This window comes from Pan paniscus, chromosome 9, assembly GCF_029289425.2.
Source record: "Pan paniscus chromosome 9, NHGRI_mPanPan1-v2.0_pri, whole genome shotgun sequence".
NCBI classification, from domain to species: Eukaryota; Metazoa; Chordata; class Mammalia; order Primates; family Hominidae; genus Pan; species Pan paniscus.
The window spans coordinates 36,569,469-36,585,875 of NC_073258.2; the positions used below are offsets into that span (position 1 = coordinate 36,569,469).

At 48.0% G+C, this 16,407-nt stretch overlaps 1 protein-coding gene across 2 annotated transcripts in view; it reads right to left on the reverse strand.

Annotated features, from left to right (window-relative positions):
- ABTB2 (ankyrin repeat and BTB domain containing 2) overlaps nucleotides 1–13,726 on the reverse strand; it is a 207,991-nt gene extending 194,265 nt beyond the window's left edge. The window contains exon 1 of one of the 2 annotated variants that reach the window (XM_034932392.4): nucleotides 12,292–13,726. In XM_034932392.4, the coding sequence (XP_034788283.1) occupies nucleotides 12,292–13,654 (1,363 nt within the window). In that variant the 5' untranslated portion in view covers nucleotides 13,655–13,726. The remainder of the gene's footprint in view (nucleotides 1–12,291) is intronic. The other variant, XM_003830383.5, reaches the window with a different exon arrangement.
- Between the last annotated feature and the right edge of the window lie 2,681 nt (nucleotides 13,727–16,407).

The window sequence follows — 16,407 nt, forward strand, 5'->3', positions numbered from 1 at the left end:
GCCATACTGAGCCCACCCTCTGGAAGGGCAAAGAAGGGCAATATTTCAATCCATCATATGACTAATGAAGTTCAAGGTGGCCTGTCTCCCAGCCAACTTCCTATTTGTTTTTCGGAGACAGGGTCTCACTCTGTTGCCCAGGCTGGAGTGCATGCAGTGGTGTGATACTGGCTTACTGCAACCTCTGCCTCCTGGGCTCAAGCAATCCTCTCACCTCAGCCTCCCAAGTAGCCAGGGCCACAGATATGCACCATTATACCTGGCTAGTTTTTGTATTTTTTTGTAGAAACGAGGTTTCACTGTGTTGCCCGGTCTGATCTCGAACTCCTGGACTCAAGCCATCCACCTGCCTCAGCCTCCTAAGGCGCTAGGATTACAGGTGTGAGTCACTGTGCCCGGCCCAACCTATTTGATATCTGTATGTGATTTGAGACAGACAACTAAAATCACACTAGGATCTTTGGTGCAGTCCTGCTTCTTCCATACATAGCTTTCCCCACTTCAGTCAATGGCCACTCCCTCCTTCCAGGGCTCAGACCATAGCAACTTGGTGTCATCCTTGATTCCTCTCTCATACCTCACACATCCAAGCTGTTGGCAAGTGCCAGTGGCTGGTCCCACTGCTTCCACACTTGATACTAAAGTCAATTTCCAACACAATAGAGAGAGTGACCTTGTGGAAATACAAATCAGATCAAGCCACTCTGTGCTTGAGTCCCTCCAATGCTTTTCAGCTTACTCAGAACTAAAAGCCAATGAATTATTACCCAATGGCCTACCCCACTAACCACCCCACCATTTCCTCTCCAACCACATCTCCTGCTACACTCGCCCCAGCCACACGGAAGGAGCTTCTCCTTGGTGCTCCTCGAACCCACCAGGAATGCTTGCTATTCCCTCTGCCTAGAGCTGTCTTCTCCAGCCAGGCTGGCCTCAGGTGATTCCCCTCACTCTGCCTCATTATCCACAGGGCCTGCACCCTGCCCTCCTTCAGGCCCCTTTTATTCATTTGTTGCATCACCAGCTCCTGGAACAGTGCCCAGCACACAGTACTCAATAAATATTTGTTGGGTGAACAAACGGATGTACCCCAAACAGAACTCCTGGCCTCTCCCCTACACAGTCCTCAGACTCCCCACCCCCGCCATCATCATTTGTCTCCTCAAAGACCAGTGCGGTAGAAAACACTACTTAGAATACTTTACAAGCACCCACTGGACAGGTGGGGGACATTGCGATGCCTTCTCAGAGGCAGCCCTACCCCTGAGGCCTTCTCACCTGCTACTGAATTGGGTCCCAGCATAGTCCTGGCCTGCCCAGCTGGTACTCAAGTGGATTAAGTCCAGAAGAACAGCTGCAAGCAACTTGCTTCCAAATTGTGTCCCCATGTACAACTTTAATTACCCGGCTGCTGAGACGGGCTGAAGAAGAAACAACCAGGTCCCTGGCTTTCACAAAAGCAACTCTTTTTTTGCCATATGTTCTGCCTCTCCAGAAGATTTCATCAATTTTCAACTTGGGATTTGACGGGTAGATGGGCCGGTTGGGGAAGAGAAACAGGCAAGCCACCCCATTTCCCCAGCCTCTCATACTGACCTGCCCAAGCCCTATTCAAGCTATGTGACTGTGAAGTACATCAGGGTTCAGAGCCTGTATACCTCGGAGCATGGAGCTCCATGTCTCGGCCTTCAGCATTCCTGGCAGCCTGTCATCCTCGGTTACTCTCATTTTCCCTCCTCTTTGAAACACCGGCCCTGCCAATGGCAACAAACAGCATTTAAAAATATCCTGCTGGATTATACAGCTCTGCCTTTGAAATTCCTCACAATGCCTGTCTCTGTCCCACATCATATAAAGAAGGGTGTAGCATATTTAATTTTTTTTTTTCTAGCTGCTCCCCTGCTATAAATACCCAAGTCTGGGTAGGCGGGCTTCAAGCACATGCTATATGAAGTCACCTCGGAGCTGGATCTCACCACAGTGCCGGCCTGCCAGGACCTGGATGCAGCTGTTAAGCACTGAAGCATGAGGTCGGCCAAAAGCATGTAGCACTCATCTTTCTGGGGAAAGGGGCACAGGAAAACCCTGAGTACAGTAATCACAATTAATCTTAATATTAAAAAGACAGTGTCCAGCCCTATTACCAAGCCAGGTCTTCAAAGAGCTCGTCCAGCACCATCCTGGGTGTTTCTTTCCCAAGGATACTAATTACAGGGCTCGACCTTAGGAAAATGACTGCACAGTGTCCATGTGGGGTCTAGAAACACTATCAGAGACAGAAAAGCCCTTGGGGAATCTAGTCTGACCTCTCCACACCACAGATAAGGAAACAGAGATCCAAGAGATGGAATGATTCATGCCAGGTCACAGACGGGGCAAGCTCCACCCCAGAATTTTCTGGATCCAAATCCTCATAGCTCTGTACTGGATTGTTCCGGATGCTTGTGCACGTACACCCACTTGGTGTGTGAGCCTCAGGCTTGTGTTTATTAATAGCTCTCCTCACAGCAAATACTAATTTTCATATTTTAAAATGTACAGACTAAAAAAAGTTGTAAAGGTTTCAATAAAAGCTTGGCCTCAACTGTAGGGAGGGTTTTCGTGCACTGAGAGGCCCATTTCAAACTCTTTGAGGTCCAGTTTAATGTCTCCTCAACTCTAACCTTGTATGTCCAGACTTCCAAGTTTAGTTTTCCTGTTTAATTTTTCCATCATGGGCCTGACTCTCCTCAGCTTACTTTTAGAAAGCAAACCATGGGCCGGGCACGGTGGCTCATGCCTGTAATCCCAGCACTTTGGGAGGCCACGGTGGGCAGATCGCTTGAGGTCAGGAGTTCGAGACCAGCCTGGCCAACATGGTGAAACCTGTCTCTACTAAAAATATGAAAATTAGCCAGGTGTGGTGGTGCCTGCCTATAATCTCAGCTGAGAGGCTGAGGCAGAAGAATTGCTTGAACCTGGAAGGAGGAGGCTGCAGTGAGCTGAGATTGCAGCACTGCACTCCAACCTGGGTGACAGAGTGAGACTTTGTGTCAAAAAAATAATAATAAAAATAAAGAAAGACAGGAAACTGTGGGCCTCAAGTCACTAACTACAAATGACTGTGAATGTATTTTTGCAATATGTTCATGAAGTTTATCTTTGTCAAGTGACAAGAAAATTCCTTCCCTTCATAACACTGGAGTCCGGAAAAAGACCGACACCTGAGTTATTAGCTAAGCCATTGATGACCTATCACATTTTATTATTATCAGCAGAATTCAGCTGTACCTTAGGGACTCCAATTCAGAAGACAATTAGCTATAAGGTGGTTCCACAATATTAAGCATTTAATATGCTTGAAATCTTTATTGTCAATGCTCTGGAAACACATTAACTAAGAATTAAAATGTCAGCATCTCTGAGAATTGAGCTTTTATTGTCCAAAATAATAAACCCTAAACTGGAAGTCGAATATTGTATACATCAGTCGGACTTAACACCGAAAAAAAAAAAGTTCTGGGACCATCTTCTCTCACCCTGTTTTATGCTCCACGATTAAGAATCCTGCTTTGGCAAGAGTTGATCCAATGGCCTCGTTTAACACATTTGCCAGTCTTGACCTTCATTCTGTACTGGGATTGCTTTGGCCTGTAATGCGACATTCAGGGCCATGGAAGAAATGCAAAGTCAGAGCCAAATTCAACAAGAAAAGAAGGTTGATAGAAGCCTTGTTCTTCAACCCCTCGCAACCCAAGTTTGCTCAGTTACGGTCTTCTTTTAATGCTCTTACTGCTAGGACAGCAGAAGGGTGCATTTTTGAGGTCAAGCTTTCAATCACCAAGAGGAGTAATTGGAGGTCTGGGGCCATGGTTAAGATGAGCTAGGGAGAAGACACACTCAATTTCTGAATTATGAAAATAAGTTTTGGAAAACTCTCATCCTGTACTCTGGCAGGCTTCTTAACATCTGGATAAAAGATGTGGGAAAGCTTTCCTTTTTCCTGTGTTATCTCCACTGTTCCTGCTTGTCATGTATCTGAACCTTCCACCCAAACAGGAGAACTTGCTGTTCTCCAACACATATGCGTTGGCTTCCAGGTCTTTGCTCACACTGTTCCCTCTGCCTGGAAGCCTCTGGGGGCTCTGCATCCCCTCCCATCTCCGCAGTCGCAGCTCTACCTGCCCAAATCACTGGCACACCTGCCCCATCCTCCACAAAGAAACCCTGACTTCCTTCCACCCAGACAGCCAGGAGTCATCTCTTCCCTTTAAGCTTTCTAATCACCAGAAGCTTTAAGGTCCCCAACTATGGGAAGGAAGTTATATCTACCTTCCAGAGGGGCTGGGAGGATTAAATGAAACAGCTCCTGAAAAGCACCCGCAATGGGGAACCAGCAATGTAGACTAGACAGTGGAGACTATCGCCATTGCTCCTCTCTTTGTTTGAAGGTGGTCACTATAAACTTCTTTGTAACTATCTGCATATATGCTTTGCTTTCCCTACTAGATTCTAAACACTTCTAAACTCAAAATAGTCAAGATTCTTGTCCCTTGCTAATCTGTCTCCATTGCCTTGGATGTAGCTGGCACTCAGTGAGCAGTTGATTAATGATGCCGGCGTGGCATTCCTTGGGAGTACTTGGGCTGTGTTCCTTATGTATCTCCTCCCAATCCTGCATGCAGCTCCAAGCACACAACCAAAGCTGCAAAACCACTTAGGCCTTTTTTAAAACAAGCAAGAAGACCACAAAGTGTGTTTACATGACAGGCCAGCAAAACACAAAACACCTGCTATGATCTGTGGCTGAGGATTTGGCGGCTGCCACAAGCAGGGTCCAATATCCACAGCAGAATTGCTCTCTGGGGGCCTGGAGCTTTGAATGTGCACTGTTGCTGTCATCCTGGCAGAGGTGGGCTTGAGCTCAGAGGGTGAGATCTAATCTCTCTGCCCACTGCCAGACCACTTGTTGTTGGGGGCAATCGAGCCATAACTGAGCAAGGTGCAAGGGTGCTTTTTCCAGATTCCATAACTTCCTCCTACCTCCACAAACAAACTGTTAGCCACCAAGGAAAGCCTTGCGAGTAATACCCATCTCCCTGAGATTTGGATCGTGACCCTCCTTGCACCAGAGACTTTGGCAAAAATGAACACAATCTGTGGATCCAACACAAGTTTGTTAAAAACAATTAGAATATCTTCTGTGTCAGGCATAACACAAAGTCCCTCACAGGGACTCTTATGAAATTCTCACAACCATCCTATGAGTTGGGTACTATTTTCAGTCCTATCTTATAGAGCTGTGTTTCACAGCCAAGGGTGAATTTGCTCCCCAGGGAACATCTGGAAAAGTCTGGAGACATTTTTGGTGGTCTCAACTGGTGGTGGCTATGAAGCATCCTACAATGCCCAAGACAACCTCATGACAAAACATTAACCAGTCCAAAATGTCAATGGTACCCTGTGATCAAGGAAGAAACTAAGGCACGGAAGTGAAACAACTTGCCCAGGGTCACACAGCTCCCAAGTGAAGTTATGAGGAATTACAGCCAGGCAGCCCCACCCCGTGCTGTGCTCTTACCAGTAAGCCCGGCTGCATCTCTCACATCCCAGGGCACTGAGTATGCTTAAGGCACAACCGCATGTGTACAAGCCTCTCATTTTACAGTAGAGGAAATAGAAACTTAGTGTGACTTGCTTGAAGGCCTAGGTCAGTAAGAGGCAAATCAATTTGGGACTCAATTCAGACTCCAAAGTCTGGGCCCTTCACTGCTTTGCTACATCGCTGACTCATTCTCTCCCTGTGCTCTAAACACCGAGATGGAGTCAGCAGCCGGACACCATGGGGGACTCGGAGGAAATCAAAGCCCCCTTCATACAGGCTCTTCTGCCAACTCCAGGACAGGTGCACCAAGCTCCCCAAGACCAGTGACCTAGACTCAAATCCCTCTTGGTGCCTTCTCTCCTTCATGTATTCGCCTTTGCTGAGCTGACCCGCCCATCCTTTAGAAGAGCATTGCAGTGTACTCTGCGGCTTCTCTATTCAGCTGAGCTTATTGGTCACCAGCAGGTGACACTTATAAAGGCCCTCCCTGGGCAGCAGAGCTCTCTGTGCCCTCTTCTTCCATCCCCAGGAGCAGCAGTAATGGCTCTCTAAAATCAGTGGCACCTCTAGGGTGGGGAGAGCCAGCAAGCAGCATTTAAACAGAGTAACAGCAACCTTTGGAGGAAGATACACCCCTGGGTGTCAGTGCCTGCTCTTTCACTGTGGTCGTGAACACTCACTGGCCTAACAAATGTAAAGTGTCTGGACACCATAGGCCGTTAACAAACAAGACCTATAACAAGTGTTGTTCTTGCTATGAGTTTGACCCTAGCTGCCATTTGAATGGGGCCAAGTACTGACCTGTATTTGCTACCTTGGATTCTGTAATTCTTTATAGGAAAAGCACAGGCCTGGGGCTTGAGCAAAATGGGACTTAGTCATCATTGAGCTTAGTTATTATTGAGCTGTGAATTCTGGACTCATGGAGACCTCTCAGTGAAAGGACACACATTCACAGGATTCTTATGGGGACCTAGAAAGCTCACAGATGAGAATAAGCCTGAGGTGTTGCGGAAAAGTCAGACCTATTACTACAGCTGCATAAGAGTAGAAATAGAGGCGAAGCATCTACCCACTGACCTGTTGGACCAAGGATGAATACTGATGGTGAGGTGGGATAAGGACAAAGCTGTCTCTGGTTTGTTTCAGAACTTCCCATTCTTGGGATGCCAACCCAGGAATGTCTTGGCAATTGATTACCTTGGTTCAGTCCTCAGACTGGAGGCAGATGGAGTGGGACACAGATGTAAACTCTTCTGAGCAATAGTCATCAACATAAATTGTCCTCTGGGGCAGCTCTGTTGGCAAGGGGGCGATTGGTATTTCCATTCTTAAGGAAACCTTCAACTCAATCCTCCTGTTGACTTATCTGCGGCCTGCTGTACCAGACGTCTGTTGTGAAGCCCTTCCTCTTTGGGTATCACACACTGAAGACATTCTCCTAAACTGAAAATTCCCCCAACTCACATCTTGCACATCAAAGCCAGACTTGGGAACCCTGCTAGAAATCAGGGTACCCAAAGGTTGGATGCAGCCCCAAAATGCTGACTCTATTCATTGAGAACAACTTGGAAATTTTCTGCCTTGGTAGAAATGGGGGACGGTTCTGATATATCAAAGGAATTCAAATACAAATTTTAAACCTGTATGGCGGGATCTATCATTTGCCCATCATTTATAGAGCACATATTGTAGACACCATGAGAGGTACAGGGAAGACAGCAATGCCTATGAAGTCCACAGTTGGATGGGAGAGACACACACAAGCAGGAAATGATTTAAGAATATGTCCTGGGTGCTGAGGAAACATCACAAAGGGGTGGCTCTTCCAGTTCGGGGAGTCAGGTAGAGCTTTCAGGAGGAGGAAGTGGAACAACTCTACCTTGTTCCTCTTACTACTTAAGGCTAGGGTTGCCTTTCTCAGGCGTGCGAGAAAAAAAAATTTTTCATTTCCAAAGCTTGCTCTGTTTCAGTTTTACCAACTCTCTTGGCTTTAATAAAATGGTTAAAGAGATAGGAAGCAGCCCTCATCCTTCAGACTACCCAGGTGTGGAAACTGATTAAACACCACCTGACAAGCTCAATCAACCCTTGCTGCTTCAGTTGCTTCTCTCAGTAGAAATTCATCCTACAATCTCATCACTAAATAAGTCCCACAACCAGAAGAGGTTTCGTCCCTGCTCTACATGCAGCCCTTTTCTTTCTCAGCTCTAAGTGAGATGTTGAGACTTCTCTCAGCTGGTGAATAACTGAATCATTCAGAAAAGTTCTCAGTCACTATTTTTGGCCTAAAGGTCCTTAGTAGTATTGATATTACTGGCTATTACTAATAAACCTTCAGAGAAGCATTCCTTGACTGTCATTTAAATTAGCCCCGTCACACCATCCCATTACCCTGCCCTTTAAAAAAAATATTTTAAACAACATTCACTACCAAGAGAAAATCCTTACTTATTTACTTTTTCTCATTTCCTCCACTGGATTATAAACTTCATGAGAGGAGGGCTTTTCCCCTTGTTCATCACTTAGTCCACAGCACTTTTAACAGTGGTGGGTACAGGGTCAGTGCTCAATAATTGTTGAATGAATTTACTATTTATTGAGCATTTACTATGTGCTAAGATCTTTCAATCTATAGTCTCATTTAATTCTCATACCACCCATATAAGCTAGGTGCTCTTACTATGTCCCATTTTGCAGATGACAAAATTGAAGGTTAGAATGGTTAAGAAAATTGCACCAGGCCACTCATGTAAATGGCAAAGTTGTGTATGGCCAGGCGTGATGGGTCATGCCTGTAATCCCAGCACTCTGGGAGGCTGAAGCGGGAGAATCCCTTGAGCCCAGGAGTTTAAGGCCAGCCTGGGCAACATAGCAAGACCCTGTCTCTACAAAAATAAAAATTTAAAAAGTAGCTGGGTGTGGTGGCATATGCCTGCAGTCCCAGCCACTTGGGAGGCTGAGGCAGGAGGATCCCTTAGAACCCAGGAGTTCAAGGTTGCAGTGAACTACGATTTTACCACTGCACTCCAGCCTGGGTGATACAGCAAGACTCTGTCTCAAAATAAACAAATAACAAAATAAAACAAAATAAATGGCAAAAGTAGGCTTCAAACTCTCATGGTGAATCCAAAGTCTTGTGCATGTTACCATTAGGATAGAGCAATCCTTTTGTACACCCTGGATACTTCTTTGGAGCAAGAATATTCTCACCAATATCCTATCACTTAATCAAGAATCTAGAAATTGAGGAAGATTTTCTAAAATGCCACAGACACTCACAAAAGCTTAGTAAGAAGAATGACCAAGAAGAAACCTAGTAGTGATGCTCAGCATCAAACTCACATATGGGAAGTGATGGGGGAGAGGAGGGAGAGAGAGGAGAGAGGAGAGTAGGGAGGGATATGAGTGGATGTGAAAAGTTTCTATTTTCTGCAAACTACCTGTTTATAAATACTGCTCTATTAAATTGGTTTCTCTACCTCCCGTAAGGAAGTCATGAAGATATCATCATTTAATGGCCTTGCCATGGGATTGGGGACATCAATACCAAATGAGCAACAATATATAACTCCTGCTGCTCTACGGAGCTGGGATCATGTTTTGTAAACACTGCAGAACTTTTATTATCCATCTTGTGCTGAGCAAAACCATATTTGTCCTGCATTCTGAGTAATGGACAGGAATAGATGGATTATGGCCCTTAAATTCTTGGTTGGAAGACATTAAGTTTAAAAGCCCTATATAGCTGAGTCAAATGCATGTGCCCATGCTGTATAATTAGCAGGCATATCAACAATAAATATATAATTTAAAGGGAAGATCAGCAGGACAAGAATTCTAACCAGCACTCTCCTCCCCATACGCAGTCATTCCCCAGTTGGTCTTCAGCTGTGTAAACCGTTACCTTGCTGGCCTTGGGGTAATTTTAATATAACAAAGGTTTGGACCACTCCATTTTGTTCCTAAGCAGTTTATGCTTCCCTCTGAAGCCAGCTTTCAGACATAAGTAATTCATTGCCCCTCTACTAAACATTCATTTCACTTTGTCTAAAGGGACTTAATAAATCAGCCTGGTTATTGTTTAATGTGGCCACCCCCTGGTTTTCATGTATAAAAAATGAGCATCCAGTTGCTAAGTGGAAGTGAATGGTCACCTCGCCTGCAAGAGAGTTCCCTGGAGACCTGAGAAGGTACAGAGGGAGACACTTTGACTCTGAGCATCCGGGGAGCTTTGTTGTCTGCCACAGAGAATCCTGCTCTCTTGACTACCCAGGATTAAGGAGGATTGTTTGGAAAGTGGGGGGCAAGGAGGAGGTTAAAACATGGGGTCGTGGCTGGGTGTGGTGGCTCACGCCTGTTGCCTGTAATCCCAACATTTTGAGAGGCCGAGGCAGGAGGACTGCTTGAGCCCAGGAGTTTGAAACCAGCCTGGGCAACATAGCAAAACCCTGTCACTATTTTAAAAAACAAAAGGTGGTGGTGGAGCTGGGGGGTGGGGGTGGGGGGGTAGGTGGTGCCAAAAGACTAACTTATAAAGGAAATCCCAAGGAATGCTGACCCTAGATAAGAAATAGTTCTTTGGTTGGAAGCCCTTTAGCAGAAGACATCTGTTTTCTAGCAGCTTCTGGCCACTTCGCATCTTCAGGGTGTCCTGGGCAGGGAGTTGGTCTTCCTTATTTCAATTTGCAGTTAGAAAAGCTGGGAGAAGCTTCTCAATGTGCTGGGCACCTGTTCTGCATGAATATATGTTTTTGTTTTGTTTTGCATCTACAGTTCCACCCTTATTCTTGTTTGGCTTATAGGGTTAGGTCTTCAGTCTTTTCTCCTAGGAGCCTGCCTTTACTTCTTTGAGTTCAGTTTGGGCCTCCTCTCAGCCAAAAGTACAGAACTCTTTCCCTCAATTATGACCACTGGATGGAAGTCCCCTGGCCCTCCACTTCCTGCCCTGGAGCTGCTGTTCCCAGTGTTGATGCCACAAACCTGGAGGGTGAGGCACAACAAGCAGCTGTGACATCATCAACTGAGATTCAGGACTGACCTTAGCTCTGACCTAAGAGGAAGAAAATTAAGCAGCAGATGCTCTTCAATTCCCAGCATCTCCTTTGGCAGTGCCAGAATTTAAAAACAAAACCAATAATGTCAAAGTAAGCCATGCTTGGTACAGAGTGTCTTCAAAATGGGCCTAACATGTCAACTGTTCTCGAAAACTGGGCTAATCAAAAAACAAAGCATAAGATCTGAGAGCTATAGTCCAGTAAGAAAAACAAACAAACAAACAAACAAACAACAACAACAAACCAGAAAAACAAAGCTGTTTCTTCTCCACCAGCATCTAGAACCTTAAAGGGGCCTACCTGGATTCAAACTGGATTCAAATTCCAGTTTTGCCATTTAACATCTATGTAATGTTGGGCAGATTATTTAACTGCTGGGTACCTTGGTTTCCTTATCTGTAAAATGGGCATAATACTATGCAGTAAGTACCTACCTAATAGGCTTGCTAGGAGTACTTGAGTTAAATACAAAGTGCTGAGAATAATGATGACACATTAAGGGTTATTTTGCATTTCAGCTATTATGATTATGTTAAACCATGTTTTGACTTCTTTTATCCCTTTCCAGTCCCCACCTGACCTCTTCCACTGCCTGCTTATTTGCCACTGAAAGCTGCCCCCCAAATGGCCTTCCAATCAGATCGTAAGGCTGTTTAACCATAATACCATTCTGAACAGTTTATGGTGCTGACTTCTCAAACTGAAGTCTTGTAGGTAGTTTGCAGTTGAATGCAATGTCACACCCCCTAACATTGTCAGGGAAAAGGTCATGTGCTTTGTTTCCATCCTTTGCACCAAATCCATGCTATCTTCAGAGAAGTGCAACCACCCAATGGTTCCTTTCCCAGACTTCACCTCATGCGGTTACCTATCTCTTCCCCTTGATGGGCCACCACTCTTTTCAGGAAAGAACATTTAATACAATGCAAGGTTTTAACCAATGGCTCACTTGGTTGGTGACAGCTTGGAAAAATCAGGTCTCAGGAGACAATCTGTAGTTACTTTTCTGGGAAGGGGAGTCGGGGTCCCCAGGTTTCATCATTCCTGGGCACATATAGGTAAGAGCGAACCACTACCCCTCCATCCCCCAAGAGAGCGCCTGACAGCATCCTTCAGCCCAGCAAAGCACAAGGCACAGCACCAGAACTTGGGCTTCCCACTTCCCTCCGCCCATCTTACTTATCCAAGGTTCAGGTCTTTAAGTTGGGACCCTTTGGTTGCTGCTATTGAGCTGGGGAAAACTAGGGGGCAGAATCAGTCAATCTGCCCAGCTGTTGGGGAAAGACAGCAGCTAGAGACCTAGTCAATCACGGTAAAGAGCCACGGGGCAGTAAGTTTCATTTCAAGAGAGGTTCAGGAATGGCTTGGTCAAGAGATTCAATCTCACCCAATCAATGAACAGCCCGCAGATAGTAACAATGCCACGCAGAACAGGATGGAGATCATTCACGTGTTTACCCTCCAAAAGTCAGACACCCTTAGAACAATCTCTGGCAAGTGCCATGTAATGAACCCTATCCTCAGACCAAACGTTTTCTCCCAAAGAACTGGCACAGCCACCAGCTTTGTCTCAGGAAATTCACTCCCCCAGTAGCCCAGGGCGGGATTTCTTGCCTACCCAGTCTGCCAGTCCGAGGCCCGCGCGCTTACCATTGGCGTTCTTGCCGCAGATGAGATGCTCATAGGGCTGCAAGACGCCCCAGAGCTCGGCGTCGTTGTTGATGACCATCTCCAGGGCCTCAGCAGACACCTCCCCGCCTCCGGCCCCTCCGCCATCAGGGCTCTGGCTGGCCATCACCCTGGCCCGGATCTCCTCCACCAGGTTCTCCATGCAGGCGGTGAGGGAGATGGCTGCGTACTCGTGGATGCGCACGGAGATTCGGGTGTCCACCATCCAGCGGAAAAAGCGGCCCACTGAGAAGGTGAGGCCGCAGCGCGCGGACTTGCCCCGGCGCAGCCCGTCGCCGGCGCTCATGCTGTACAGGGACAGCGCCTTGACGGCTGCCAGCGCGCAGCTCTCAGCCAGCGCCCAGCTGTGCACCAGGCGCACGGCGCTCTGCACCTCAAAGCGGGTGCACTTGGCGTGCAGCACGCTCAGGCGCTGCGCCTCGCGGGCCACGCGGATCAGTGCCCTGCGGAGCAGCCCGGCCAGGCGCCTCACCGCCTCGGCGGAGAACTGGGGCAGCCGCCGGCCGCCAGCGCCTTTGCGGAGCACCCGGGCCACGTCTCCCTCGGTCCAGGGGAACTCCTCCAGCTCGGGGAGCCGCGGACAGCGCGAGAAGAGGTCGGCCACTTCGGGGTCCTCGGGCAGCACCGTGTTCACCGTGTCCCAGCTGTTGTGGCGGCTGTTCATGGAGCCGGAGTAGCACCACCAGGCCGCCCCGCGGTGCTGCTGCGCCGAAGAGTTGAGCGCCTGCGAGTTGGACTTGGAGGACGAGAGGCTGAGCGAGCGGCACGAGTCCCCGGCCCCATACCCGGAGTCCAAGGTCAAGTCCTCCAGCGTCTTCAGAGTCGAGCTGTACGTCCCGGCCATGGGGAGGCTGCCGAGGGCGGCGTCGCCGAGCGAGGGGCACTCACAACTCCATGCCCTCTTTCCCAAGTGGGCAGAAACAAGCTCTAGGCTCTCCGGGCCACCCTCCTTCCTCTCTGCGTCGCGGGGCTCGGCGGCCGCATTGCCTACCCGGAGGCCGCGGGAAGGTGGGCGAGATCCGTGGCCAGCAGGAGCCCCACGCTCCCGGCGTCCCGACTCGCAGCTGTCACTGGAAAGACCCCCGTCGCTACCCCCCGGCACTCCCCCTTGTCCACCTCTAATTCCCACAAGCAGAGCGTCAGTCCTCCACAGAGAAGGAATCCCGGGAGAACAGGGCGGCGGCGGCAGAAGGAGGAGGAGGAGGCGGCGGCGCAGGGCGCAGGGCGCAGCGCGAGTCCGGGACCAGCCGGCGAGAAAGCGCTCTGCAAACTTCTGCGCTGCGCCGGCCGGCAGCACAGCTGGGTACCCGGCTGCGTCCGACATGCAAATAATCCCCGGCGGCTCACCAATCACCTGCCGCGATGGGCGGGGCTGCACCAATGAGCTCCGAGGGGGCGGTCACTATGCAGATTTCACTCTGCCGCGGGTGAAACCCCGCGGCGAAGGAGGCGGGGCTGGAGGCCGAGGGTCGGGCACGCGGCTGGGATGGGGGTGGGGATGGGGGTGGGGATGGGGGGGGTTGGGATGGGGAGGTGGGGGAAGGGCAAGCCAGCCAACTGGGAGGTGGAGGTGGAGACCGGAAAGCAGCGGTCGAAACGATAGCTCCGGAGCTCACGATTTAAAGAAAAATGCAAAGGAAAAGCTACAGGGCGCTGCCACCTTCCCGCCACCCAGGCTTTGGGCGTTCGCTGCTCGCTTTCGAGCCCTCCGCAGCCAGGCGTCCTGGGGTTGGGGCCAGGAGAATGGGGAGGGCCCCATCCAGGCGCTCCACCTCTCCTCCACCTTCCGCCAGGCCCCTCCCGCAATCCGAGATGAAACGCTGGCTGTGTTTGGAGGGAGGAGGGAGTCCCTGGCTCTCTTTCCAAGTCCGTCTGGTTTCTTTGCGCTGCCGTCTAGGCTCCAATCAGGACAGAATTTCTTAACCTGGTATCTGATCAATGGACGGACCCCAGGAAGCCTGTGAGTGCCTCCGCCATTTGTAGTTTCACCTGCAGTTTTCTGAGTGCCACTATGGGGAGGGGGCACCAACTTTTGTCAGATTCTCAGGAGGATCCCTAACTTCCCTGTTACCTCTGTGTGACGATACCACTTGCTGTCAGGTGGATCCTTTTTGTCCGAGATAGACAGTGTTCTTACAGGAAGAATGAGAAGAAGGTGGCAGAGCAGTCCCTAGCCCTGGCCTGCGCTCGGAACACCTAGCTGGATGCAGGTGTTCGCCTCCTAACGCGTGCCGGTGGGCGAGCCGTATGCCCCCGTGGGACCCAGTTCCTCCGGGGTACAATGAGTGGCTGACCTCCAGGCAGCGCCAGTGCCAACCTGCCTCCGGGCGGGTGTCCCAAGCGGTCCGCCAGAGCGCTGTTGGTTCAGCAGTCCCATGCCCGGTGCAGGCATGTCCCGCCGCTGCCCTGTGGCTACTCACACGCACGTGCGCGAACGGACCTGTGCCCCCTCCAGTGGAACCGCAGACTCAAGGCGGGGATTGTGCATTCGCTCTCCCCAAGTCAGCCTCCCCCACTCCTGAATGGCTCCTTTGTGTTGCATTTTACACAGTTCTGACCTTGGGCCGTGAGTTGGATATGAACTAGAAATGTCTGGTTTGTCTCTTTCCTTCTTAAATTAATGGCCTTTACCCCCGGTGAAACTGCTTTTTATTTGGCAGTTTCGCTTAATTTTGCCTTTCCGCGGGTCTTTATTTATGCAACATCGCCGCCCGATGGTTAGAATTGGGAACAGAGTCAAAGATGGAAGTACTGTAATATCAAAGACGCAAGTCAGCAGAGATCAAATTAACAAAGGAGAACGCAGTCACACTTTACAGACGTGAGATTAGAAGTTAAAGTAGGCAATGAGGTCCAACTTGTCAAAAATACAAAAGTAAATTTTATGCAATTTAAAACTTTATTGGGGAAATATGATATTAAAGGCAATGTCGCCCTCTAATGGATATATTCAAAGGAAATGAATTTCAGAAAGGATTCCCCGCCCCCCCTTTTCTTCGTTGTGCGCACCCATCAAACCTAAAGAAAATTACTTAACTGGAAATTTACAACGGGGAACTTACTGAACGAAAGGTTATTGGAGGAATCATCTGGAGTGGGAAAAAGAGCCTATGGGATTTATATTAATATATTCAAATTACTTGATGACTTAAAGTGTAGATAATCAAACATGCCTCCAACTGAATCTGAGAATCCTGTGAATGTTGACCTGCAACATGAAGATATATTATGCAAAATTCAGCCATGGGAAATGCTTCTGAACAAACAACTGAGTTTCTTTAAGTTTCAAGGAAAGAAAGAGATGGAGAGAAGACCTACACATTTAAAGAGACTTGAAAGACATAATAACCAATTACAAGGTGTGGAACTTATGTGTATTTTGAATTTGTTTTAAAAAGCCAGTAAACATTTGACATTATGAAACCATTAGGAACACTGCCTCGATGTTTGCTCTTAAAGAATAACTTTTTTTTTTTGATGTGGTAATGGTAGTGTGGTTATGTTTATCAAATGTTCTTATCTTTTAGAGACACATGCTGAAATAAGTGTTTTGTAGCCCTCAAGAGTTGGCTTCCTCAAGGAAAAAAGGAAGAAAAATCCTCATGGAAAAATCTGGTAAAGGGACTAGGAAGTTAGGAAAGACTGTAGATAGATCTCTTGTCTTTCAAATTTTCCTCAGTCTTCTAGTCAGCCTGAGGACTGGCAGTACCAAGTAAACCCAGAATGTGTCTGTGTTTGTGTTTTGTGTGATATGGGAAAAAGAATAGGAGGAAGATAGATAGAGATGAATATATATATATATATATATATATCTCCAGCCATCTTAGAATGAACCAATTCTTTGATTTCAGTTAAACTTTTGGGAGTTGGCCAGTGTGGTGAAATACAAAACTTTGGGTCAAGGAAAGAAAGGACATGGTTTCTTATATATACGTGCATGTGTTCAGTTAAGCCAATCTGCTGGTAATGTGTTTGATTTTAAGAATGCAAATTATATTAAGAGAAAATGTCATCCCAACTTGGGCCTTACCCAAATATTAGTTTTGAAGAAACATTGTTTTTGAAGAAAAACAGCGT